Source organism: Eublepharis macularius, chromosome 19, assembly GCF_028583425.1.
Source record: "Eublepharis macularius isolate TG4126 chromosome 19, MPM_Emac_v1.0, whole genome shotgun sequence".
NCBI lineage: Eukaryota > Metazoa > Chordata > Lepidosauria > Squamata > Eublepharidae > Eublepharis > Eublepharis macularius.
Window position 1 is genome coordinate 21,092,366 of NC_072808.1, and position 25,508 is coordinate 21,117,873.

General features: G+C 47.5%; 2 protein-coding genes across 3 annotated transcripts; both read right to left on the bottom strand.

Annotated features, from left to right (window-relative positions):
• Window positions 1–4,907, bottom strand: C19H19orf53 (chromosome 19 C19orf53 homolog). Its single transcript, XM_055003978.1, has 3 exons — window positions 4,647–4,907; window positions 1,967–2,022; window positions 1–1,193 (listed from the first exon to the last, which is right to left on the bottom strand). The coding sequence occupies exons 1-3, from the start codon at window positions 4,732–4,734 to the stop codon at window positions 1,053–1,055; spliced, it is 285 nt and encodes a 94-aa protein (XP_054859953.1). The 5' UTR covers window positions 4,735–4,907; the 3' UTR covers window positions 1–1,052.
• Window positions 4,908–13,032: 8,125 nt separating this feature from the next.
• On the bottom strand, window positions 13,033–25,493 carry YJU2B (YJU2 splicing factor homolog B). Of its 2 annotated transcripts, none has more exons than XM_055003135.1 (10): window positions 25,466–25,493; window positions 23,980–24,021; window positions 23,800–23,853; window positions 21,342–21,424; window positions 21,033–21,088; window positions 20,397–20,457; window positions 19,189–19,331; window positions 18,916–19,088; window positions 17,930–18,068; window positions 13,033–15,883 (listed from the first exon to the last, which is right to left on the bottom strand). In XM_055003135.1, the coding sequence occupies exons 2-10, from the start codon at window positions 23,980–23,982 to the stop codon at window positions 15,480–15,482; spliced, it is 1,116 nt and encodes a 371-aa protein (XP_054859110.1). In that variant the 5' UTR covers window positions 23,983–24,021; window positions 25,466–25,493; the 3' UTR covers window positions 13,033–15,479. The 2 variants fall into 2 exon arrangements, with proteins under 2 accessions (XP_054859110.1, XP_054859111.1); XM_055003136.1 differs by lacking the exon at window positions 25,466–25,493 and adding an exon at window positions 25,153–25,284.
• Between the last annotated feature and the right edge of the window lie 15 nt (window positions 25,494–25,508).

Here is a 25,508-nt window from a genome sequence, read left to right on the forward strand (position 1 = left end):
TTAAAATACGCCTCCTATATTTATTAAATGCATTGTAAATTCACTTTTTAGTTATAGAACAACATTTGCATCTGTTATATGATCAAGAATTTAACTTTCAAAATGTTACTGTAGTTCTGGGACAACTGGTCTGCATACATGTGAAACTATGAGGCAAAAAGGTATGGAGGAGGGGTGTGTGTGCTTGCTTTCAGGAGTCAGCTACCCAGCCAGAGACCTTCTGGTTGCAACTGCAATCAGCACAGATTGTTTTTCAGGCTGTACAAGAGGGATGAGACTGAGGTCAGCAACAGAAGATTTGTGATGCACCACACTGAATACCAGAGAGTAGATGACAGAGGAAGAAATCACAGCACAGAAGTGTGAGAAAACCAAGCAAATTTCCAGGAGCCCCTGAGCCCAGACTGCTTCCTCCTGACTCCCTTGATTCAGGGCAGAAGCCTTATGTGGGCATTACAAATCTTACAGTGTTAGTTGCGAACAGGAGACGGGGATTGGGACCGTGTTTGCCTGTGCTGCTTAATGTTCAAACACTGGACCATGTTTGCCTAGGAGCCCTGCGGCCTACATCCTACAATCTATCCACTTTGCTCCTGCAGTGTGCAGGGGCACTGTGCCAGGCTACTGGGCTCCTATGAAAACAGTAAGTCCAACTGTAGGCAAGGATGCCACGTGGAGAGGGTGCCAAGCCATACAGAACAGTCTTGGTATCATCCCCCTTCCTTAGGCGTGAGATTCTCCATTTCTAGTCCAGCTCTTGTCAATTTGCGTTGGTGAAAACCTGAAGCAACGGCTCCAGTAGTGGCTACAAATGCTAGATAAGACCACTCAAGGTTTGTCCACGCTGAAAATCAAAGCTCTCCACCCAGGAATATAGAACTATGCCCCCAGCAGCTCATACGGCTTTCTGGGGAAAGGAAACTTTTCATTTGACGGGCTACCACATGGGGAAGTTTAAAGATCCCTCAAACTCTGCAAGGGGGTGGCATGGGTCCGGTCATCCGAGAGCAGCAGGCAACCCTCTGCCACCAGCTCCAGTGCTCAAAGGACAGCTAGGGCTGGCTGGAGCCTCCAGGCTCTTTTTTGGCCTCCGGTTTCGGTGTCTTCAGCAGGGTCAGTTTCTTGGGCTGGCTGGTGCTGGCCTTCATCACCACCTCATGCTCAATTTTCTTACGGATGCCGACCTCAAGGTTCTGCGGAGAAAGTGTCTAATTACCAAACCTGGGAGCATTCCATAACAAAAGAGTTTCTTCCTGCAAGTGTGATCTCTCTCAAGAAGCATCCACGGGTCGACATTTCTATTTTAAAGCAAACGTTTCTAGGCCTTATGAAGGCAGAGAATAGATGGAAAGCGTGCAAAAAGCGTCAGCTAAAATCCCAAGAGGCCAGATGGAGCCAAGCAGAGACACCTCCTTCCTCCCAAGACTACTCTTTGCCAGCCGTGGGCCCCACGCTCCATTCATTTCCAATTTGTTTGGCTTACTTTCACTACATCTTCCCAGTACTTGCTAAAAAAAAAAAAAAACACCTCTTTTTGGCAAGTGCACCACCAGTCAAAATGAGACGATGAAACTGGAGCACTTTATCCCGAAGGATGAAACTGAACCAGCAGGTAAAGAAGGGGGAACAGGGGTTAGAGAGTCCAAATCAGGGCTCTGATTAGTTCTGCCTGTCATTCAGAACTGGTATAGGGTACTGACGATGCACTTTCAGGTCTTTCTGAAACCATGTAGATACTGCAAATACAGCCAGGCAGTCAGACTGGCTGGCCTGAAGAGTCTGAAAAGGACCGGAAAACTTCATGGGCACCACTCAGATTCACGAACGAAGTCACCACTGCATTGCCTGGAAGGGTCAGCGGTTTTGCTCTTCATACCACTCACCTTAGTTACTGTAAGAGTGGGAGTCTGGCTTGGGAATGTTACTTCCAGAGTGGCTGTTTGACATGGAGGGAAAGGGAACTCACCTTCTTCAGTTTCTGCTGTTGGATCACTCGAGCTTTTTTAGGAGCAATTATTCGACCTGCGGAAGAAATCCAATATGGAGTTAAATTTTCTCTCCTCCAAGAAAGGCTTTAGAATGGAATCAGCTGCCTATATCAAAAAAAGCCCTCTTGAGCTATGTTTGTGGGTCAAAATAGACTGTCACTGACTAAAGTATAGAATTAGATTTAGAACAGAATTTTAATGTGAGATTTCTGGTGGTTGTCCCCAGAAGCTATTTCAAGAGAGCTGGAATAGTCAATTTATTTAAAATATTTAGATGCCTGCCTTCCTCCTGAGTATATCAGGACCCAAGGCGGGTCAATGAGATATCATTTGAGGAATAAATCAGCATTCAATTCAATTTTTCAATTCAATTCTTTTATTCGGCCAAGGACCAGTACAAAACAATTCTTAAAAACACACATTATAAATGGTCAGTATTTAAAATTCATAATTAGAAATCCCTGCCTAAAATTTGATGATGAATTCTGCAGGCTGCTGAGAAAAATCTTGCGCAGCTAATGGTAACCTGTGAGTTGGCGCCCATTAAAAGCTTCTTTAAAATACCAGCACCACAACCACCTTGGTATTTATTGATCAGAGGGGAGATTAAACTTAACTGGGCTTCCTGGTGAAAACGGCAATGGAACAGTACATGTTCAACAGATTCCACCTCCTTGGAGTCACATGGGCAGGTTCTCTCCTTCATGGGAGTCTTTTTCTATCTCCCTTCTAGGACTGCAGAGGGGAGGCCTTTCCATCTCGCCAAAGTGAAAGCTCTCCTTTGACTAGGTACCTCCAAGATAGAGAGATAAGGTGCCAGGGCAACAACATATTTAAGTTTGTCTAGAATTGGGAAACTTGGGACAATGCTTATATCTCTTTGGCCCATTCGTGGGGAGGACGGGCTATAAGTCAAATAAATAAATAAATATCAAGCAACTTCCAGTTGGGCGTCAGATGCTGCAGTCGCACTCCAGGAGCTCTGTGAACCTCTAAAAGTTTGTTTTTAAAAGAACCAGCATTCAGATCCAATTTCAAGCAGTTGGGTGACTTTGGGTCAGTCACAGCTCTTCCAGACCTCTCTCAGCCCCACCCACCTCACAGGGTGATTGTTATGGGGCACACACTTTGTAAACTGCTCCCAGTGGGTGTTAAATTGTCCTGAAGGACAGTATATAAATCAAATGTTGTTGTTATTAACTTGTTACAGCTGTGGCCAGTTTGCCATCCATTAAATCAGACCTTCCTCCAAGACTTAAAAATGTGCAACAAGACACAAAATGTACTGCGTCAAGTGGGAGGGGGAGGGGAAATGTGCAGCCCCAAAACATTTGCACAAGTCAAAATTTCATATGCTGTAAAAGTTGTGTTAAGATGAACAGCCCTACTGGATCACACAGCAGCCAAGAGGTTGCCTCGAAGGGTCAACCAACAGAGCATAAAGGCCGAGGCCTTCCCTGATGTTGTCTCCTAGCTCTGGGATTCAGATATTTGCTACTTTGGAATATGGAGCTTCCTTTAACTCATCATCGACTGACATCTCCACAAATCTAACATCTACTAGCTAGGAATTCCACAATTCAAAAATAGTAAAGAGTCCAGTAGCACCTTTAAGTAATCTTGCATCTGACAAAGAGAGCTGTAGTTCTTGAAAGCTTATGCTACAATAAAGTTGGTTGGCCTTAAAGGTGCTACTGGACTCTTTACTATTTTGTAATTACAGACTAACACGGCTAACTCCTCTGTATCTATGACAATCCAAAAAGATATTTCCTTTTATCTGCCCGGAATCTTATCTTGTTAATTCATCAAAAAATTGTGTGAAAAGTCTAGAGTTGTATTTCAGGCCCCCCTAAAATGCCAAATTTGATCAAGGTTGTCAGTGCCTCCTCTCCTTGTACTTCTGTGGTGTCTGGCATCTGTACATATATATGCATGCATGTATATAATATCCAGTTTTGCAGGAGTTCAATGCCTCTTGTGTAACATTTTCATGTACGTGTTTACTGACACGCTGTCAAACTCCCAGTTGTGAGGATTTCCTCCCACTCTCTCTCTGTAGGCTTGGAAACCGCTTGGAGCATGACTCTAAGCCATACACCATGCCTGCGCACATGCACAAGGAAAATGCACAGGCATGCTACAGCAGTGAATATTCTGCCTGTCCTGAAATCGCACACCCAAAATAAACCAGTGTCTTGTGGCCTGAAAGACTAACATCCCCCCGCCCCCCAAAGCAGCAGCTTTCGGCAGGACTAACAGTACAATCCTACGGTGAGTTACTCCAGTCTAAGCCTATTGAAGCCACTGGCCTTCGACTGAAATAACTCTCCATAGGATTGCACTATTAGAGGAAAACGCTGCCAGGCACGACAAGGCGGTGCGCTTTTGGCTTGCGCTAACTCAGCTCCCCTTTCTCAGTGTCAAAGGCGGCAAGCCTCCGAAGCAGGTCTATTCAGAAGAAAGGCCCATGTTATTCACTGGGGCTTACTTCCAGGAAAGCCTCCTTAAGACTGCGGTCACGGGTTCCCGTCTCAAGGCTGCGCCCCCGGCCCGTGCGTCCTGGGGAGCATCCGGCGCGCCAGGCGCAGAGCCCAGGATCGCGCGCCGGGTCGGGCTCGGCGGCCCCTCCATCCCCGGCCTCCCGCCCCGCCGTACCTCCCTTGCGAGGCCCCCGGGCGACGGCGGCCTTCTTCCTGGCCGAGGCCGGCTGGCGCGCCTGGAACTTTTGCTTGCCCTGCGCCATCGGTGCGCGCTGCCGGAGACGAAGACGGCGCGCCCTTCCGCCGGCGCCACCACGAGGAGACCGCCCCGGAACTGCGAGCGCGGAGTCCGGGGCTCTTGGGACCCAGGCGCGACACCGGGCCGGAGCTTAGCCTGGCCCAGCGGAGGCAGGACAACGCCGCGAAGAGGCCGCCGCTGCTCCGCCCGCGCGCACCCGAGAAACCGCTGGGGGGGTGGATTCCCGGGGCTTGGGGGGCCCTCCGCGGGGAATGCTGCCGGAGTCCGGAGCCATTTTCTCCAGGAGCGACGGTTGCCAACCTCCAGGTGGTGCAAGTACAAATGCAAGAGGCACCCGGTAATAGATCCGGAAACTCGGGGCAACTTCAGCTTAAGCTGAAGGAAGACTTCTTAGGTGGGGGGGAACTTTCTCTAGCCTAAAACAGAATCCATGCCAGGAACTTGGGCTCACTTACAACTTTGAAATGCTGAGGCACAGCTGCGATTGAGTAGCCTAACAGTAGTGCATCCATGGCACAGGAGTAGGGTTGCCAGCTCCAAGTTGGGAAATTCCTGGAGATCTGGGGGGTGAAACCTGGAGAAAGTGGGGTTTGGGGAGGGAAAGGACCTTGGCACGGCTTAATTCCATAGAGTCCACTCCCCAAAGTAGCCATTTTCTCCAGGTGAACTGATCTCTATGGCCTGGAGACCAGTTGTAATTCCGGGGGATCTCCAGCCACTACCTGGAGGCTGGCAACCCTACACAGGAGGCCAAAACCTACCTCCTTTCATTTATATCTGGTTCACAATTTGATGCCCTATTTGCATTCGGCCAATCTAGTCATGCTGATTTCATGCCACTGTAACCTCAAGCCTAGCTTACCCACACCAAGGCCAGCTAGAAAATCAAACCTGTTTCATATCAAACAGTTCGTCAGGGGCCAAAAGGTTGGTCAACCAAGGCAACAAGAACTCACAATACTAAGCATACAATATTCTTTCGGTGCACCTCAATAATCGGCCACTTATTGGGCCCGGGGAGCCTCTGGGCCCTTCCCCCATCTTCACGGCTCCACCTAGAATATTCAGAAAGAATATTTATTGATTGCCTTGAAAGAGTCATTCGTGGAATACTTACCTGTTGTACTGAAGTCTTCATTTGAGCATCCTTCCAAAGCATTACCATCTGAAAGAAAAAAGTAAGAACATTATTGGACTAAGTTCATGTGGGGACATTGTTCCTTTGTTTGGATATGGCCAATACTATTGGAAGTTTGAAATATTGTCGTTTATTCATGGAATGTGGATTTATTTTTCTAATGACTTAAATATGTATTAGTATTCATTAGAGCACAAGACACTTTTTGAATAATTTATAAATAACTATATAAACTATTGATTATATGAGTTTTGTATAATTCTTTCCCCTTGGTGTGGGTTTTGCCGTCTAGTTTTCTAACCTCCAGGTGGTGGCTGGAGATCTCCAAGAATTACAACTGATCTCCAATCCATGGAAATCCGTTCCCCTGGAGAAAATGGCTCATTTGGAAGGTGGCATCAATCTGTCTGTCTGATCACTGCAAATACGGCTATTGCCTTAAGCAGGAATTAAAATAGGAAGAACTTAACTAAAATGTCATTTCTCTGGTGTTATTTATTGCCCCTATATATTTTGCCACAGAAACAGTAACAGAATCATTTGTATCCGATAATAACCATGTCACCTGTGCTCTTATATTAGGTGGTTCCATATTTTTAAGTAGAGGGATGATTAAGCTAGCCCTCAACTTATTAAACATGGGACACTCTATAATCATATGTTCAATGGTTTCAATTTTATCATATGGGCATCTGCCTGTTCTGTTAGCATATGGATAGACCTGATAGCCCATCACCCACTAGTCAGTACTGTATAGAAGCAGTCACCCTGTGCAGCAATAGTTACAGCTAATCCTGTGGCAATAATTACGGTATGTGATAGTAACCAGCTTTGCTTTACAACATAGCTAACAGTAATATGTAGTAACAAACAGCCTTACTTTAGCTAACGGTTGATGATGGTAATACACTTCGCAACAAGACATGATAAAATCCACAGGCTGTACATGGGAAGGTATGCATGGGAAAAGGGGAAGTCACTGGTTTGGAGCATGACGCCCAAAAGACACGTATGCCTTGCTGTAGTAGCACTATAAAAGGTCTGAATATTCTGACCCAAATCAGAGGAGCATGGGGGCTTGCTTTGAGAGCTCCTCTCCTTTGCTGCAACAGAGTTTTGTATCATTCTGCCTACTCCTGCCCTCTGCGTGGTGATTGGCAGTCACACAGAGGGGGCCGCCTTTGGCACAACAATATGCTACTTTCTACACTCCAAAACCACCAAGAGAAGAGCATTCATTCTTGCCAGACATAGGCTTCCGACCCTCCTGTCAGTTGGCATCTGACAAACTGAGCTCTACACCTTGATCAATATACCACATTATATACCCTGGCATATGGCTTCAGGCCTGGACATAGTACGGAAACGGCATTGGTCGCATTGGTTGATGATCTCTGGAGGGCTCGGGACAGGGGTTGCTCCTCTGTCCTGGTCCTATTAGACCTCTCAGCGGCTTTTGACACCATCGACCATGGTGTCATGCTGCGGCGGTTGGAGGGGCTGGGAGTGGGGGGCACTGTGTTGCAATGGTTCTCCTCCTTCCTCTCCGACCGCTCGCAGTTTGTGCTGACGGGGGCAGAGGTCGACCCGGAGACACCTCACTTGTGGGGTGCTGCAGGGGTCGGTCCTCTCGCCCCTTCTGTTTAACATCTATGTGAAGCCGCTGGGTGAGATCATCCGTGGTTTTGGGGTAAAGTACCATCAGTATGCTGATGATACTCAGTTGTACATCTCTACCCTGGATCACCCCAATGATGCCCTTAACGTGATGTCCCAGTGCCTGGAGGCCGTGCGGATCTGGATGGGGAGAAGCAGGCTCAGACTCAACCCTTCCAAGACTGAGTGGCTGTGGTTTCCGGCGCCCCGTTATAGCCAGCTGGTTCTATCGCTGTCTATTGGGGGCGAGATTTTGGCCCCCACAGAGAGGGTTCGCAACTTGGGTGTCCTCCTGGATGCACGGCTGTCGTTAGAAGATCATGTGTCGGCCGTGGCCAGGGGGGCTTTTTATCAGGTTCGCCTGGTTCACCAGTTGCGTCCTTTTCTGGATCGGGACGCCTTGCGCACAGTCACCCATGCCCTCGTTTCCTCCCGTCTGGACTACTGTAATGCTCTCTATATGGGGCTCCCCCTGAGGACCTCCTGGAGGCTGCAATTAGTGCAGAATGCGGCCGCGCGGGTGATTATGGGAGCGACACGGCGTGCCCATGTAACACCTCTCCTGCGCGAGCTACACTGGCTTCCAGTGGTCTTCCGGGTGCGCTTCAAGGTGCTGGTTACCATCTTCAGAGCATTCCATGGCTTAGGGCCTAGGTATTTACGAGTACGCTTGCTGCTACCGATAGCCTCCCACAGGCTCCCACAGAGAGGGCCTCCTCAGGGTGCCGTCGGTCAAACAATGTCGGCTGGTGACCCCCAGGGGGAGAGCCTTCTCTGTTGGGGCACCTAGCCTCTGGAATGAATTGCCCCCGGAGATCCGTATGGTCCCTGACCTACACACCTTTCACCGTGCCCTTAAGACATTATTCCAACAAGCGGGGCTGGCCTAAATGTGTTTTAACTGAACTGTCCTGTTTTGAGTTAAATTATTTAATATGTTTATTTTATATTCTTAGTGTTTTATATTTGTATGTTTTACTTTTGCTGTACACCGCCCTGAGTCCTTCGGGAGATGGGCGGTATAAAAATTCAATTAAAGTAAAGTAAAGTAATATACCCTGATGAGGTCCCTCTCCAATCTCTGCCCTCTCCAGATTTCAAATTTCCAGGAATTTCCCATCCAGGAACTGGTAACTCTAAAAGAACTGATCTCTGACTCTGTTGCCTAGGGATTTTGTGCTGTGGACAGAATTTCTTACTAAGAGGTATTTGTAGTTGTCATTACACACTTTATTCCAAAGTCTTACTCGGCCAGTAGGGTAACATCTCCCTTTAAGATTGGCGTGCCCATTTCTCTGTGCTAGTGGTTTCATTTTAAAATAGGCTGCAATAAGTAACTCTTACTACTCTCTAATCCAAAGCCACATAGCATGGAGTGCTGTGATTTTTACCCAAACACAACAGTAAGTGAATCATAAGTAGAAAGAAGGAGCAATTTCAAAGCTAAAATAAAACCCTTGCCCACCATAATGTAAAAAAGAATCAGATGAATATTTGTCAGAGAAAAAAGATGAATATTTGTCAGAGATGCTTTAGGCTGATCCTGCACTGGGCAGGGGGTTGGACTAGATGGTCTGTATGGCCCCTTCCAACTCCTATGATTCTATGATTCAGTCTGAAGTGCCATCTAGTGGGTTCTTGGACAATTAGACAAATCTGGTTTTATTTTAGGGATCAGTATTACAAAGGGCAGTTATAGCTCCTTAGTGACCCCGGTACATGTCCTCACCACATTACAAAAACACATGTTCCATTTACACCTTTTGGTTTAAGGTTTCGGTTTTGAATGTAGTAGATACAAAGGGATGTACCAATATTCAACAGAAATTAATGCAATTAGAATCACGCGGCATTTATCGTTTGAATAGTTTGTCACCCTATGGGCTTAATAATGTAATGGACTTTTCATGTTTTCTATAAGGAATTATTATAGTGTTAAAGACAGAAGGTATATTGTTATGTATTATATGCTGCGTTGCCTTTAAGGAGAAGGAACCTTTAAATAGCCTTGAGTTTGTCTCCAGATTACAGCGTTAGACAGTCTGTTTTGACCAACAGAGATTTTGGATTGATATATTGACTTTGAGGTTCAGGAGTTCATGTCTAGACTCCACCTGTTGGATGTTTTTATGATATTTGTATTTATTGACTTATTTCTATTTATAAAATGATATTAATGGATTGAATATTAGATATTTATGGATTGATTATTGATTATATTTACTGCAGAGCACTGTTTGCACTTTAACACTAAATTTATTCATTGTTATATTGGTAGTGACACAGAACAACAGAATCACAAGGTTGGAAGGGGCCATACAGACCTTCTAGTCCAATCCCCTGCCCAATGCAGGATGAGCCTAAAGCATCCCTGACAAATATTCATCTAGCCTCTTCTTGAAAACTGCCAGTGAAGGGGAGCTCAACACCTCCCTAGGCAGCTGACTCCACCTTTGAACTACTCTGACCGTGAAAAGGTTTTTCCTAATATCCAGCCAGTACCTTTCTGCATGTAATTTAAGCCCGTTGCTTCGGGTCGTATCCTCTGCTGCCAACTGGAACAGCTCCTTGTCCTCCTCCAAATGACAGCCTTTCAGATATTTAAAGAGAGCAATCATGTCCCTTCTCAATATCCTCTTCTCCAAACTCAACATTCCCAAGGCCCTCAGCCTTTCCTCGTAGGGCTCAGTCTCCAGACCCCTGATCATCCTAATTGCTCTCTTCTGCACCCTCTCGATTTTGTCCACATCCTTTTTGAAGTGAGGCCTCCAGAACTGCACACAATACTCCAGGTGTGGCCTGACCAAGGCAGTATAGAGAGGGGCTATGACCTCCTGCAGTTTCGATGCAATGGCCCTTTTGATACAACCCAAGACTGAGTTTGCCTTTTTTGCCACCGCATCACACTGACTGCTCATATTTAGTTTACAGTCCACTCTTACTCCAAGATCTCTTTTGCATACACTACTACCCAGAAGTGTATCCCCCACCTTGTATTTGTGCTTCACATTTTTGTGGCCCAGATGTAATACTGTGCACTTATCTATGTTGAATTCACAACAGCCCACTTCTCCAGAGTATTCAGGACTTGTTGAATTTTAACTCTATCTTCTTGGGTGTTTGCTACTCCTCCCAATTTGGTATCATTAGCAAATTTAATGAGTAGCTCATTTACCCCTTCATTCAGATCATTGATAAAAATATTGAAAAGTACCGGGCCCAAAACCGAGCCATGTGGCAACCCACTGAACACCTGCCTCCAATCTGAGGAAACGCCACGGACCACCACTCTTTGGGTGTGGTCCTCTAACCAGTTCCCTATCCACTGAACTGTCTTATAGTCCAGTCCACAGTCTTCCAGTTTACCCATTAGAATGTCATGGGGAACCTTATCAAAAGCTTTACTGAAATCCAGGTAAATCATATCGACAGAGTTCCCACGATCCAGTAAGCTCGTCACTTGATCAAAGAAGGAAACCAGATTGGGGTTTCCTGGGCGTTTCCTGAGCATGGGGAGTACCTCAGAATCAGGTTACAGGACCACTGCAGCGCCGGATGACTGGAGTCCAACCGGGGCCCCACCCTCAATATCCACCATTCGAGGTCCAACACCCAGGAGACCAATACCGCAATGGGGCCTGAACTGCCACAAGACATCCCCCCTCCAGCAACCTCTCGGGAGGATGCCTCATTGTCAACCACGGTTAGGACCGCAGCTGGGGGGAGGACCTGTATTACCACCACCTGATGGGTGGATGGGTCCCTCTGCCACCGGGGCCCCAAGATGTGCAAGTGGTAGAACTACCAATGCTTCCAGGGACTGACCAGCTTGCGCAAGGGATGCATCCAAGTTGGCCAAAACTGGGTGCCATTTTCGATGGGACCCCAGAACATTTGGGATTTTTCATTGTACAGACTTTAGAGTTCTTCCAAAACTGGGGCCATCTTTTCCCTAACGAACACAGTTGAGTGAGCCATTTGGGATCACGTTTGAGCAGACACGTGGCTGATTGGTATATAACCCTATATGAAGTCAATGCACCTAAATTAGGGACTCTAAATGCTTTTGTGCAGGTGCTGAAAGCCCAATTTGAAGATCCTCTGGAGGAGGAAAGGGCTAGAACCAAACTCAAAACGATCCAACAAGGGCACAAGCCAGAACTAGAGTACGCTGCTGAATTCAGACAATATGCAGCCAAAATACATTACTGGACAGAAAGAATGAAAATAGAATTCTTCGGGACGGGCTAAACACAGAGCTAGTAGCTAAAGCCCTAATCCTGGGGTGTTGTATAGCCTCGCTCCCCCATGTGTCGGTGGCTTGATTGTACTCCCGTCCCCATGGGGACCCAATTTAACCCCATCCCCCTTCCCTGGGGTGAGGCAAGTTGTAATCCTGAGACTATGGGTAGAAGTTGCTCTGCTGCGGGAGGTCTCGTCCTCCCCCCTTCTCCTGCTCCCAGACTGCTGGTTACGGGCGCCGCAGCTCCTGGTACAGCTCTAGCCGTCGCCTGGTAGGGAGACAGGTGTGGCCCCAGCAGCTCCAGGAGTGAAGCCAGGCCATAAATTTGTAATCCCATCACAGTCGCTTGGTGTGGAGAAGGTTGTGGCCCCCAATAGCTCCTGGGCTGGAGCCGGGCCATGAGCCAGCAAGTGGCCGCTCTTCAAGGTTGTTTTGATGGGGCCCCGCACCCTCATGGAATAATCCCCTTTGTGCATCTGTAGCAGCTCTTATCCAACCTCTTGTGAGACCCATTAAGGCTAACAGGTCGTATCTCAACACCTGTAACTATTCTTGGAGGTTGGCCAAAGGGTTGCCTCCTCTTCCTTGGGGGTCCATCCCTTCCTCCAGTCCCGGTGAGTCTCAAGCGAGGAACAAGCTCCCTCGGCAAAGGTTCCTCCAATGCTCACATTCTCATCACCCAATCTCGGGGTCTCCCCCCACCATGAAAGGTGTATCAGGAGGGGGCTCAAGTCCCCAGAGCAGGTAACTGTCTCTCCTGAATGGGGAAGTAACAGGGTGTTCAAATTCGTTTTCCCACCACAGTTCTGACCCACTGTTGGCTAGGTCAGTCATCTCAAACCTGAAAGAGATGGTCCGGTCCTGGTTGTTGTCCTCCAGGCTTTTGCCATCCCCCAGCCACCCTGCTAAAGGTTCCTGTGGGGTTACGAACGATAATCCACTAATAGGTTCCCGAAGGTCCAAGTCCACTCCTCTGTGTTGCATTTACATCAATTGGGTATCTCAGCCTCGATTGAGATGCTGGCATCAGCGCTTTAGAATGTCCTCCAGGATTTGCACCTGGTCCCAGCCGAATGTCTGGGTGTTTGATAGAGTCCTCTGGCTCCGTGGTCCTTGGGATCAGCTCAACAACATAATGCCAGTAGCCAAACTCCAGGGGTATCGGGTTCAGAGGAAAAAAGGGGATTCCTGCCAAAATGTCAGTTCTAGGATTGGCAGTCCATGACAGATAGATCCCCACACCCCTCACAGCAAGTACTCCAGGGTCTTGGTTGAAAAGGTTTTATTATAGAGCTCCATTAAGTTCACAGGTCCTTCAAAGATGCATAGGAACTGGCAGGAATGAGAATACACACAAATGCACTTTGATATAAACAGTAGGATTCCCCCTCCCCTGGGGCAGTTAGCAAAAAGACGCGAAAGTCCCCATTCTCATGAGAAACACAATAACTTTGTCTGGCCAGAGGAAGCCAGCAGATTACAAGGAATTCGACTCCCTCTGTCTCTTGCGGAGAGTTACATTTTAGTACAAGGTCAGTAGCAAGCTGCAGAGATAAGAGTCTTAACATTAGTACTTTCGTTTTTAGGCAAGCCCAAGATGGCATGAATATATAATGGTCACAGTACATGAACAATAAAAGAGAGCATACAATTACACAGTATGATCAAATCAATACAGGGAACAGAGAACATATGAATGGCATGGATGAATGGGATGCAGACATGACAATTCAGTCATCTGAACAAGCTCTAAATAAATCAAGATTCATGCACAAACATGGTTAGTTGTCATGCTCAAATGCCTTCCCTCTCCCTGCTTTGAAACAATCTCTGGTTCCCCACAATAAAGGAATGGCACTCAAGGTGAGTAAGAATTCATTTACTAGAGAATATTGGCATGTCATAAGTAAATCAATTCCCACTTCCACCACCCTTATAATTCATGAGGAACGCAAGAGAAAAATCCTCAGTCATTCTCCATGTGAGAAAAGGAGGAGGGAGGAGGAGGGTGCATATGAGAAGATGACCATAAGTCACGTGTGCACACAATCTCAGCTTCACTGGAGTTTGTGATACTACATGTAACCATGTTGCTTAGAAATAATTTGATTTCTGCTAAAAGCTGCAGTCCTGTATAGTTACTTGACCGTAAATCCCATGGAATTCAACAGATCCTACTCATGCATAAATATGACGTGATTGGGAATAGTGCTTAAAAGACACTGCAGGTCAAACTATATATATTCCATTCTACAAGAATTTCAGTTCTGCATCCAGGCAATTCAAATCTGTACCAAGAGAAACTGATACCCTATTACATTTATTGAAATATCTTTGAAACTACTGACTCATACATACTCCTTGATTCTTGGTGAGAAAGGCAAATTATAAATAACTTAAATAAATAATAAATTCTGTGGCCTGTATAAATAAATCAGCATTTATTCTACAATGACGACAGTATTGTATAATACACTGCTGCTGCTGCAGCAGACAGAGGGAGAAGCTAAGAAGCCGACCCCTCTACTTCCCACCTCTGCTCTTGCCACCTTTAAGAGTGGCCAAATCCTTCAGTTTGCATCCAGAAAAACCTTCATCTATAGAATGCTTCTTACATGTGCTCTAATTTTGTCCTGAATAGTTGAAACTGCTTTGTGCAAAGGCAATCCGTCAGCATGTCACTAGAAAGGCAAGAAGAAACTCTAGCAAATAAATAGTTTAGCTGCTCATGGGCAAGGGGAGGAACTAGAGAAGGCACTGAAGCCCTGTGCCTTAACCATGCCAGGGGCTTCTGAGACTCCAGCACGTTTTGCCCACACAGCCAGGAGGGATCAAAGCCTTTTGTTTAAATGCAAGCTGTACCCCACAGTAAACACCAAGCCCAAAGCTTTAGTGGAATCACTGCATCCCTGCAGTCAGAGGCAGCGCACTAAGTGGCAAATGAGGGGGGGACTCTGCAATCGTCAAAGTTGTAGAGTGCTACCCCTCCCATCTGCCCCAAAGTATTAGCTTTCCTTTCCCGATTATCTAATACAAAACTGCAAATACCATGAAAAAAACCCTTCCTGATTGACAGAACATGCTATTAACAAGCAAAGATGTTTTTCAAAAACTTGAAAAATGCATGGCAACTGTCTGTGTCTGTATCAAGAGCCTGCTTGCTTCCTCATGTGTGCCAAGCGTTCACAAAGGTTTCATGGCCTGGTGGACAAAATACAGACTGGGGGCTTTCATCAGCTGCCCATACTAATCTGTGCAGTCCCCCACAATGATGTCTGGGTTTACTGGAGATGAGCTAGCATTTTACAGTAAGCAACTCAGGTTACAACAATCCTTGGCTTTGGTTTTTCCTGCAAACTCAGACTAGTGGCTTTGTGTATTGGTTACGCTCTGTATGCATTTTCTCTCTGATTCTCAACGGGCAGGACTAAAGGGCTAAGACTGTCTCTACATGGCGCTGGATAAAGCAAGGAAGGGGTCCTGCTTCAGAGGCATGTAGAGGCATGAATGTAGAGGCATGTAGAGGCATGAATAGCCCAGAAAGGAGGAGCAGAAGGGATCTTCCAAGAGCACAAGCATGCATGCACACAGACAAAGTATTCTGTTCAGGTATCCAGCACAGCAGTTAGAAACAGTGAGGCTTGTTGTGGCTTCAGAAAATGCAGGTCCCAGTTCCAGCCACCTTCCCTCAAGAACCACCAGGCTCTGCTGTTCATAGTTCAGCATCAGCGTCAGATGAAGAGCCTGAATAATCCGCAACTAGTGAGGCAACCAAACTGCGCGGAGGGCTTCCTTCAGCTATTGGGGAGCCCAGATGTGTCATTGCTAGCATGTCAAGGGGCGCACTATCTGCTCCACTGTCCTGGCCCTGCATGTTTTCCTGTGCCAGGGAAACAGGAACTTCCTCTTCGGTGGAAACTCTGTGTCCATCCCGGGATTTCCGACGCACAACACCCAGGTTGTTCATGTTCACAGGTGACTTGCCTGCTGGGGATTTCCCAGACAGTCCCAGCTTTCTCAGGGTGTCACTGGCTTTGGTGTTTGAGGTGGGGGGAGGTGAGAACCAGGGGCGATCAGCAATCTCACTGCGCTTCTGTTTTTGTTTGTCTTCGTAGGCTGGAAGGTGAGAGGGGAGCAAACGTTAGGGGTGGATGGGATAAATACCCCGGGAGATCTACCTCTGATCAGGTGGTGAGGGTTAGGCTTGCGGACCTATCATGGAACCCTGACTTATTTTAACTACTGTCAGATTTGGCTTGCAGACAATTTGTCAAGGCCTGGCTTGCCTCCAAGAATGCCATCTTCTTTACCTTCCTTCTGGACAGGCATCTCTGTAGCCAAGGAAAATCCACATATACTTATTACTCAGAATACACGAGCCACAGGAATTGGGTTATTTGTTAACCAAAATTTGACTGACTCTTAACAGTAAAAGTTCTCAGGCAAGAAAGGTCTCTGTCTTTTCCTCAGACAGAAATTTTCGAAGGGCCACAGTGGAGATCTATGCAGCTGGACTTTTTCAGCCCTGGCTGGAAGGCGCTTTCTCCTATTGTCTACTGTGACTAGCAACAACTCTCTAGGGTCTTAGACAGAGGTCTTTCACTTTGCCTTCTACCTGATCCTTTTAACTGGAGATGTTGGGGACTGAACTTGGTGCCTTCTGCGTGGCAAGTGAATGCTCTGCCACTGAGCCACAACCCCACCCTTGTGATTTTACGTCACATTAGAAATGTGCCACAGGGTAAGTTTCAACACAGCCTGAGTGCAGAAGACAAGCACCTTCTCTGCACAAACAGCTCCCCATTTTGTACTGTGACTTGCAGCTCTCTCCCCAGTAAGGATCTACGGACGACCAATATTTTGAGGGAGGAGAGCAAAGAGAAAGAGGAAAGAGGTGAATGGCCTGCAGCACGCATAAAAGGTATGAACACCTGAAGTTCAGAAAACCACAAAATGTAATGACGAACTTCTTTGTCCCAAGCAGATAAAGAGCTGTACAATAGCCTCCTCAGCTCCAGATAAGAGAGGGGTCTCCCTTAATAATACAACTGTGCTTATATACCACTTCTAGACAGATTAGTGCCTCACCCAGAGCAGTGAACAAGATAGTGTTATTATTATCCCTACAATACAGCTAGGGACCAGGGGCTGAGTGGAGTGGCTTACCCAAGGCCACCTACTGAGCTCATGGCAGTAGTGCGAGTCAAACCAGTAGACTGCTGATTCGCAGCCGAACCACTTAACCACTGTGCAACAGCAGCTCTTTTGAGAGATTCTTCAGGTAAACAGACATGGATGACTTTGTAAATTCAACAAAAAGGAAGAAAATCCCAAGAAAAGGTCTGATAAGGACTAAATATGCCCTAGAAGCAAGGGAAGGTTGAGACAAGCTGTGTGTCAGCTGAGGGGGGAGGGGGGAGCAATCAGCTTGCAGAAGCCCATGAAAGAATCCTGGATGGGGAAGTTCTGAAGGGCGAGATTTCTAAATCGTCTCATCCACCTCATGCCTCCAATGTGCCAGCTGTTTGTAAAATACCACATGTCAGAACAATACTTAAGTACTGTGTTCTCAAAACCTAATTTGTGGAGGTCATTTGACAATTATTTCTTCTGAACATTTGCTGGCAAAAAAAGAAAAAGCTGGAGGACCACTGCAGGGAAGAAAACAAGCTCCATTTGCACAGGCTTTTTTGAAGAATGGTGGCAGTAAAGGAACTCCTCCTGCCCAGCATCGCTGCAACCTAAGTCCCTTTTAGATTCTGGCTTCAAGTTGGAAGACCATCTGTTATAGTGCCTGTAACCAGTGTATCCTTTACAAGCCGCACCTCCAGCCAAGGAAGCCCCATCCTTGGCACCTGTGATCTCCACAGCTAGGCTTGCCAACTCCAGGTTGGGGATCCGGGGGCAGTACCTGGGGATGGTGCTCAGCAGGGATCTTATATTATAGAGTCCATCCTCCAAAGCTGCCATTTTCTCTAGGTGAATTAGGCAGGGCAGGGGGCTGGACTAGATGGTCTGTCTGGCCCCTTCCAACTATGGTATCTGTTGTCTGGCGATCAGCTGTAATTCTGGGGAAATGCCAGACACCACCTGGAGGTTGGCAACTCTAACCAGAGGCCCCCCTTCCCCCCCCACACCGGAGGCCAGCAGTCCTTCTCTTACAGCCAAGGCTCTGGTACTTGAGCAGTGTTGCCAGATGGTGGTCCTCCTCAGATTCCCGCACTAGTGGAATACTAAGGCTTGCCTTGGACTGCAAAGCCAGGTCTTTCTTTTCCTCCTCTTGCAGGACTTTCTTCTCTTCCTATAAGATGGCAGAAAGGAAAGCGAAGCCCATATTAGTGCCATCACTAACCCAAAGCTGGAGTGGAAAAGAGCAAAAAGTCAGGCCAGAAGGGGCAGGGGGGAGCACACAAGGACAAACCTGTTGATAAGGCTTTTTAAAATTTGTTTTAAGTAATAGTCTGGCTCCCAGTTGTCCTTGCAGGAGACTGATTGAAAAACAAGAACGAAACAAACCAGGGCCATAACTTTTAATAGCAGACACGTGCAGAGGCATTTTCCCCTGGTGGCAAAAAAAACCCACCGACAGACCACCAAGCAGGAAAGCTTTATGCCAGGCTGCCTCAAAGACCATGAAATGACACCAAGGCCTTCAAGCACCGCCGTTCAGAATTTTAACAGCTCGGTCCTATGCACAGTTGCTTCATTCTAAGCCCCTTGAAATCAGTAGATTTAGACTTGAATAACTCTGCACAGGATTGCACTATGTGATGAAAAAGATGGAAAGGGGGTTCAGGCTGAGTCTCACATTTGAGAGAGTTCAAAACTATTGAATTCATCCACTAAGATTTTAGCCCATTCGTCTGTTGCATCTAAATTGGACTGGTGGCACTGTCAGGTAAGGGCACAGCTGTTTATCTCTGAAGGCTACTTTTAGTTTTGGGGGTAATAAGTTTAGCCCAAAAGATCTTTTTAAAAGCTAACAATAACTTCTACAAAATTAAATTGAAATGTGAGTCATAGGCATTTCCATTTAAAGGTAACTAATGGTTGAAAAAAATTGCTACTGCAATTCCACCCTTCATTCTGACGCTAGAGAGAGAAGACTAATCCACCCCCCACCCCACCCCACCCCGGAGCTTTCTTACTCGAAACTTCTGGCGAAGGAGGCTGTTGAGAGCAAAGTCATCCTTCCAGGCACTCTGGGCCTCCTGGATGTTTTGTAGGGTAGGAAGGGCTTGCTGAAGTTTGCTCTGGTCCTTGGAGCCGTGCTCCAGCCGGTACATGGCATCCGTCTCTAGCTTCTGTTTCTCTTCGTGGGCTGAGGGACGCAAACAAGCCTGAGTTTGGCCTTGGCGGGACCAGATGAATGCGCGAGGGCCACAAGAGAAGGATGGATCCTCCTCCCTCCCCCACCTCACCCGTGGCCACTATCTGCTCATTGGCTTCCACGTCCCAGCGCTCTTCCTTGCGCCGAGCACCGCTGACGATGACATAGTCGCAGCTGGCAGGGTCCGTCTGCATCTCTATGTGGTTGGGGCACAAGTGGCACTTCATCCGGAACCTGCAGGGCAAAGCACAAGGTTTCAAAGGTGGGTGGCTCGGCTGCTGTGGCCATAAGCAGAGCAAGGTTGGCGGGAGAGGACTCTTCTGCCTCACTCCCAGCCCCCTAGCTGAAGCAAGAGAACAATACCAAACGCCCGTCTCTTCACCTAGGAGCCCAGCACTCTGCCTGCATTTCATGGGCCGGTGTCCCATGAGGCAAAAAATCTTGGAAGGATCAGGTCCTCTGCTGCAACTGCTTGAGGCTGCAGAAAGACCACTGGCTTTTCAGAGAGGAGGCAGTGCCAAGCCTTTTCACACAGCCTACAGCTGCTAAGGGCACTGCAGCCTGCATGGCAGTTACCGCAGGATGGTATCGTTTGTAGGTTTTTAAATATTGATTTTTAGGGTTTCTATTTTGCAGGAAGCCACCTCAAACTTTGGAGGGGCAAAGCACATTTTAAATTCATCAAACTGCCTCCACATGGAGGTTTTATTCTAGTTTCATGTCTGAATTGGAGAGTCTCAGCATCCACATGATGCCAGTCTTGCAGCTATCCACTTTCCAGGTTTCCCCCAATGATTACTGGCATGGATGCAGCCAAACTGTGTCACTGCCAGGGCTACATGCATTTTACATCACTGCAAACTACATAAGATAAGCCCAGTATCTGGTTCCAGAGGCAAAATCAAGCGTTCTGAGAACCTCTGCTTGCTTGAAGGCTCATGACTGGCCCTAGTCACTGCAGGGTTAGCTTGAAAGTTTACACAGGCAGAGGGAGGGTGAGCAGGGCCTTCAGTCAGGCCCACGGGGCAGGATGCCCTTTGCAGAGCCACACGGTTAAGAGATGCAGAATTATGCACAGAAAGCAAACCAGTGCAAAAGCATGTAATTTAGCCAAGTTACTGGAACTTGCTTTTCCTGGTGTCATACTAGGAGGGATCAAAAGGAAAAGCAGGAGTAAAGATAGCCTGGCCAGCTGCCTTCTCCTCAAGATCGCCCTCTGCTGAGATTCCTGCTGGCCAGCTGGCTGTCAGCAGCAGCAGCAGCAATAATAAATGCAAGTTGCTTCAAGAGAAAACTCACCTGTAGATGGGGGTTGTGTAGTAATTGCCAACTTTCTTCTTCTCAGCATTATAGCGAACACCTGCAGCAAACAGAACAGAAAGAGCAGTATATGTACATTTTTAAAATTAATTTCCAGGTGAAAGTCGCACAATAGTTGAAAGAAGCACAAAGGTGCCCCTTCTCACAATGGTCTGGTTTCCAGGGTCTTTAACCCTTGTTCTCATCCATTAAACCCATGAACTCCACCTACCCGGTGCTGAGAACAGAATGTAGAATCCCTCAATCTAATTCCTCTTGTTTTAGGCAGTGAGATTCAACCTTATAAATGCTGCCTCCCTTTTTATAAAACAACATGTCTTCCTCTGGTTTCATTCTTGATTTATCACAAGGTGTCAGGAAAGAACCCAACATGGTACACTTCTTTTGAAACATTACCCAATCATAAGCAAGAGCAGGGAATCAGATGAAATCTAATTTTGATCAAATGGAGGTCATATAATTACTGTTGCCCTACCCATAACTGTTGCTGTGAAACCCTCCTCCCCTTCCCCTTTTGACAGATCCTGCTGAATTTAAGCCCTTATCATTGCCTGCGCTGCAAGTGATTTTGCCATGTGGCCTTACGGCCTGGTTCCAGCCATCTCTCACACTTACCCATGCCAATGTGGTTCTGGCAGCCATCACACCAAATGTTATAGGGCATCTCAAACCTAGAAAGGAACAGCCAAGGAGGAGTTCATTGCAGGAGGCACCCAACAGTTTCAGTGAGATCGAGAACAGGCACCATACAGCTCCCTCTCTATAAGCAATATGGCAGGCCCTTCCTCAACATAAGCAGATCTTGCAGAGAAAAGACCATCTCCCACATGTCCCTGTTAAATGGGCCAGTATCCCAGCTCTAACCACAAAACCCTCTGGTTTGGCTATCAGCCAACCAAAAGGTCTACACTCAGGTGTGCTTACCTGATGATAAGGATGCCTTGGGAGAGTTTACGGGCTCTTTCTCGCAAAGGATGGCTGTTGCGGTACTTATTAAGGGACCCATGCTGCAAAAAAAAAAAAAGGAAAACAAAACAAAATGAGCTTCCTAAATACAGATCTACGTCATGGACACCTCACCTGCCTGCACCTGAGGGCAACAAATGACGGGCGATGTTGATCAGTCCAGCCGGAAGTTTAGCACTACCTGGAACACAAGATACTGCTATGACCCTATCCCCAAAGATAGGGTCCTACCCTGGTGCGCCACCAGAGGGTGCTGCTGTGGAGGGAAGACCAGATGAGGCAGCCAGACCTCCAGAGAGCGTGCTGCGGCGGGAAGCCCAGGCTGGGATCAGGAGCAGAGCAGGTGGCAATGCCCTTCCCCACCCTCCCCCAGCTGGGATCAGGAGTGGAGAAGGTGGCAAAGCCCACCCCCCGCCTTCACCCAGCTGGGATCACGAGCGGAGCAGGTGGCAAAGCCTACCTGCCCTTTACCCACATGGGAGCAGGAGGGGAGCAGGTGGCAATGCTCATCCCCTGCCTTCACCCAGCGGGGATCACGAGCAGAGCAGGTGGCAATGCCTGCTCTCTGCTTTCACCTAGCTGGGATCAGGAGTGAAACTGAACAACAAGGGCACCACAGAAACCACAATTAAGTACCACAATTAATGAAACAACAGAAACAGTAACGTCCTTAATGTGCACAGTGCACTTTAAGGACGTTACTGTTTCCGCAAGATCAGGAGTGAAGCAGGTGACAATGCCTACTCCTCGTCTTCACCCAGCTGGGATCAGGCGCAGAGCAGGTGGCAATGCCCGCCCCCCTTCACTTGGACGGGATCAGGTGCAGAGGAGGTGGCCATGCCCACCCCTGCCTTCATCCAGACAGGATCAGTGACGGAGGAGGAGGGAATGCCCGTCTGCCCGTCCTCCCCTTTCTAGAGCCTGTTGTATCTTTTCCTGCAACGGGCTTTGTTGCTAGTTTTCAATAAGACCGTTGCAGCAAGCTGAAATGCATAGCAGAGAGTTCTGCCCTGAACAATTCTCTCCCATAGGGAACCTGATGCCTTTTTTCTCCTCAGCTCCTCGACTAGCTTGGCTACAAGGCTTGCAGTTCACCTGAGGAAGCCACTTGGGTACGTAACGCTACATCTCTTTAGGGTCTCAGCATCAGTCCAGAGTACATCCTTAACACCTGTACTGCTTGACAGCAGCAGACTCCAATGACAGACTTTGGATTGCTCAAGGAAAACTGATCATGTCTGCACAGACTCTCAGCTCTGCTTCAGTTCATACAAACGTATTAATCTGCTCAACAGACCCCCCCAACCCAGGATGACTCAGTCTCACCCCACACAGCTCCATTCAAGCACTTTCAGTCTTTGCATCTAAACAGCTGTGATGTTGCTTGGAGGCAAACTTAGAACTTGCTTAGGGCCGGTGAGTAAATCAGCAGCAGAGTGCCTCTTCACATTATCAGCAGTCATGAGCCAAAAACCTCTGAAGTTACTTATGCCTTGGATTTAACTGGGGTGAATTGGAGGTTGCAATGAATAAAAATTACCTATCCCGAGCAAGATCAGAATCTGGACTCATTGGGGGTCTTCTTCTAGTGAATACCTCGGTGAGTCTATCCATGCAAATAAGGTTACTGAATGATCCTAGAACAAGGGTGGAGGGACCGAGTAACTTCTAAATTACCCACAGCAGTCAGTAAGAGAATGTAGCTGAAACGCCCTGGAATTCCTTTCCCACGTTGGGTGTTCTATCAGGATAACAATTCTGAATGACCCACCTTTGCATCTCGATTCTGTCAGCAAGCCCAGAAATGGAGGCAGCATCCAGAACACCCAGCTCTTAGACCTGCCCCTATTTCAACCCACTAAAACCCTCCCAAGTAATTTGAATGCTGACTTCCTACTATAACCACTAGTCTATCAGGAATGTCTCTAGTACAGGCTCATTGAAATGACATCCACATCAACGGTATCCTACATCCCTCCAGGCTTTGTAGTGCAGGGGGAAAGTGCACACAGTAAGGGCCAAAACAGATGCAACAAAAATCACAGCTCTCTGTCAGTCTATAAAAGGTAATTTGTGTGTGCATGCAGCCGTGATTCATGATCAGGCACGTAGGAAGAAAAGGGGGAATTTAGATCCTCAATCACCATTCAATTAATCTTGTGCACTGATCTTTCTAAAGGAAAAAAGACAGGTTTCTAAAGGACATGTATTTCCCCCCATTTTTAGTGTTTTAAACAGCATTAGAGGCCCAATTCTGAATGAAGCAACAGAGCAGAGATGGAAATGTTAAATCCCTCCCAGCCCCAACGATAGACATGGCTGTATCCATGCACAATTTATCTTTTGCAGACAGATGGCGATTCCTGACCTTTGTAACATCTGTTCTGGTTATAACGGCACACTCAAAGCATTTTACCTTGGCTGGGTCAAAATCAGGTGGGTAATACTTGTTGACGCCTTTTCTTTCCCCCTGTAAACAAAGAAAGATAGGATTAGAATCCTGTTGCTTGAAAGGTCTCCAATCAGTTCAGGTCTTGAGGGTGGAATTTAAAACGCAGAGAGTTTAGACATATTACAAGGCACCTGCTGCACTCACCATGGTGGCAGAGGTCTAGCGAAGAAGCTGGGACAGTCAGACCTGAAAGAGAAATGGGAGATGGTTATTGCCCAGGCTTGTCTCTGCACAGAATGACCACCACCCTTCAGAGTGCCCAAAACAGCCGTGAAGTTTCAGCTCCAGATCCTGCTTCTGAGGTCAGAACTTTGACTAGTAATAGTGTGCCTTTGAGCACGTGTGGAAACACAATTCCTTTGCCAGCACATAACTTCATTCAGCCCACAGATTTCCAGCCACCTTTAAAATGAAAGCAATTAGGCCCAAGAATTTGACACAAAAATCATACAAGACTCCAGCTCGATCAGGCCAGCCGTTCCCTTCATTCAGCATTCTGTATTCCACCACCGGCCAGTCAGATACCTCAGGTAAGCCTGCAGACAAGGCTGACGGAAACAGCGTACCCTTTACTTTAGGATCTGGTACTCCAATGTACACTGCCTCTGAAAAGAGAGGCTCCCATTTGGATACCCCTGGCTAACATGATCAATTGTTGTGAGGATAATAATAACACACTTTGTAAACTGCTCTGAATCTAGTATTAAGTTGTCCTGAAGGGCAGTATATAAATCAAATGTTGTTGTTATTATAAATAAGGCTGTAACAGCATCCTACTTACACTCCCTCCATTCAGCAATGCTTCATGTCTATACTCCTGCATTTGAATGTCATGCTTCTTTTCACAATTTGCTAGGCATACCCTATTGCCCTGCTTATTGAACGCCCCAGGTATTGACCGTATGGGCTTACACTGGGTAATCCACCTTAGTCTCAGTGAGAAAGGCAGACGATAGACTGAGAGATCCAATCTGCTCGGGTTACTCTCGTCAGTTGACCTTACAGCACCAGAGAATCCACCCAGGAAACTGTCTTCTCCTGAGGCCTGTCGAGGCTGCCGCACAGCCAACGCTGGGTGTCTCAGCCCCAGCCCCTCCTAGAGTTGCCAGGTCCAGGGTGGGAAAATCCTGGAGATTTGGGGGATGGTGCCTGGGGAGAGTGGAGTTTAGAGTGCGAAGGACCTCAGAGGGGCATAATTCAGTTTTCTCCTGGGGAACCGATCTTTGTCACCTAGAGGTCAGTTGTAATTCCGGGAGATCTCCAGCCACCACCTGGGAGTTGGCAAGCCTAGCCTCTCCCCACACAACCACGGCCTACCTTTTAGGGTTGCCGTCGCAGTTACAAAACACCAGAGCCAGCGAAGCGCTTGGGGAGCTGCGATCCGAGGGACGAAGGGGAGCCCGGGGTCCCTAGGTCGGCGGTTCCCATGGCAACCATGCCTGCCCACCCGCCCGCTCCGGAAGGAAAGAAGGCCAGGCCTTCCTGTACCCTAGAAACCAAGCGCAACCTCGCCAGGCACGACAACTGCCAGGCCGTGGAAGGAGAGACCTCCGTGACAAAAGGAAAGCGGAGCCCCGTGGCGCCTAGAGGGAAGTCGGCTGCGCGTTGGTCGCCACGCCGCTATTTTTACCTCAGACTCCAAACACCATTCGGACCGGAAGTGGCGTCAGACG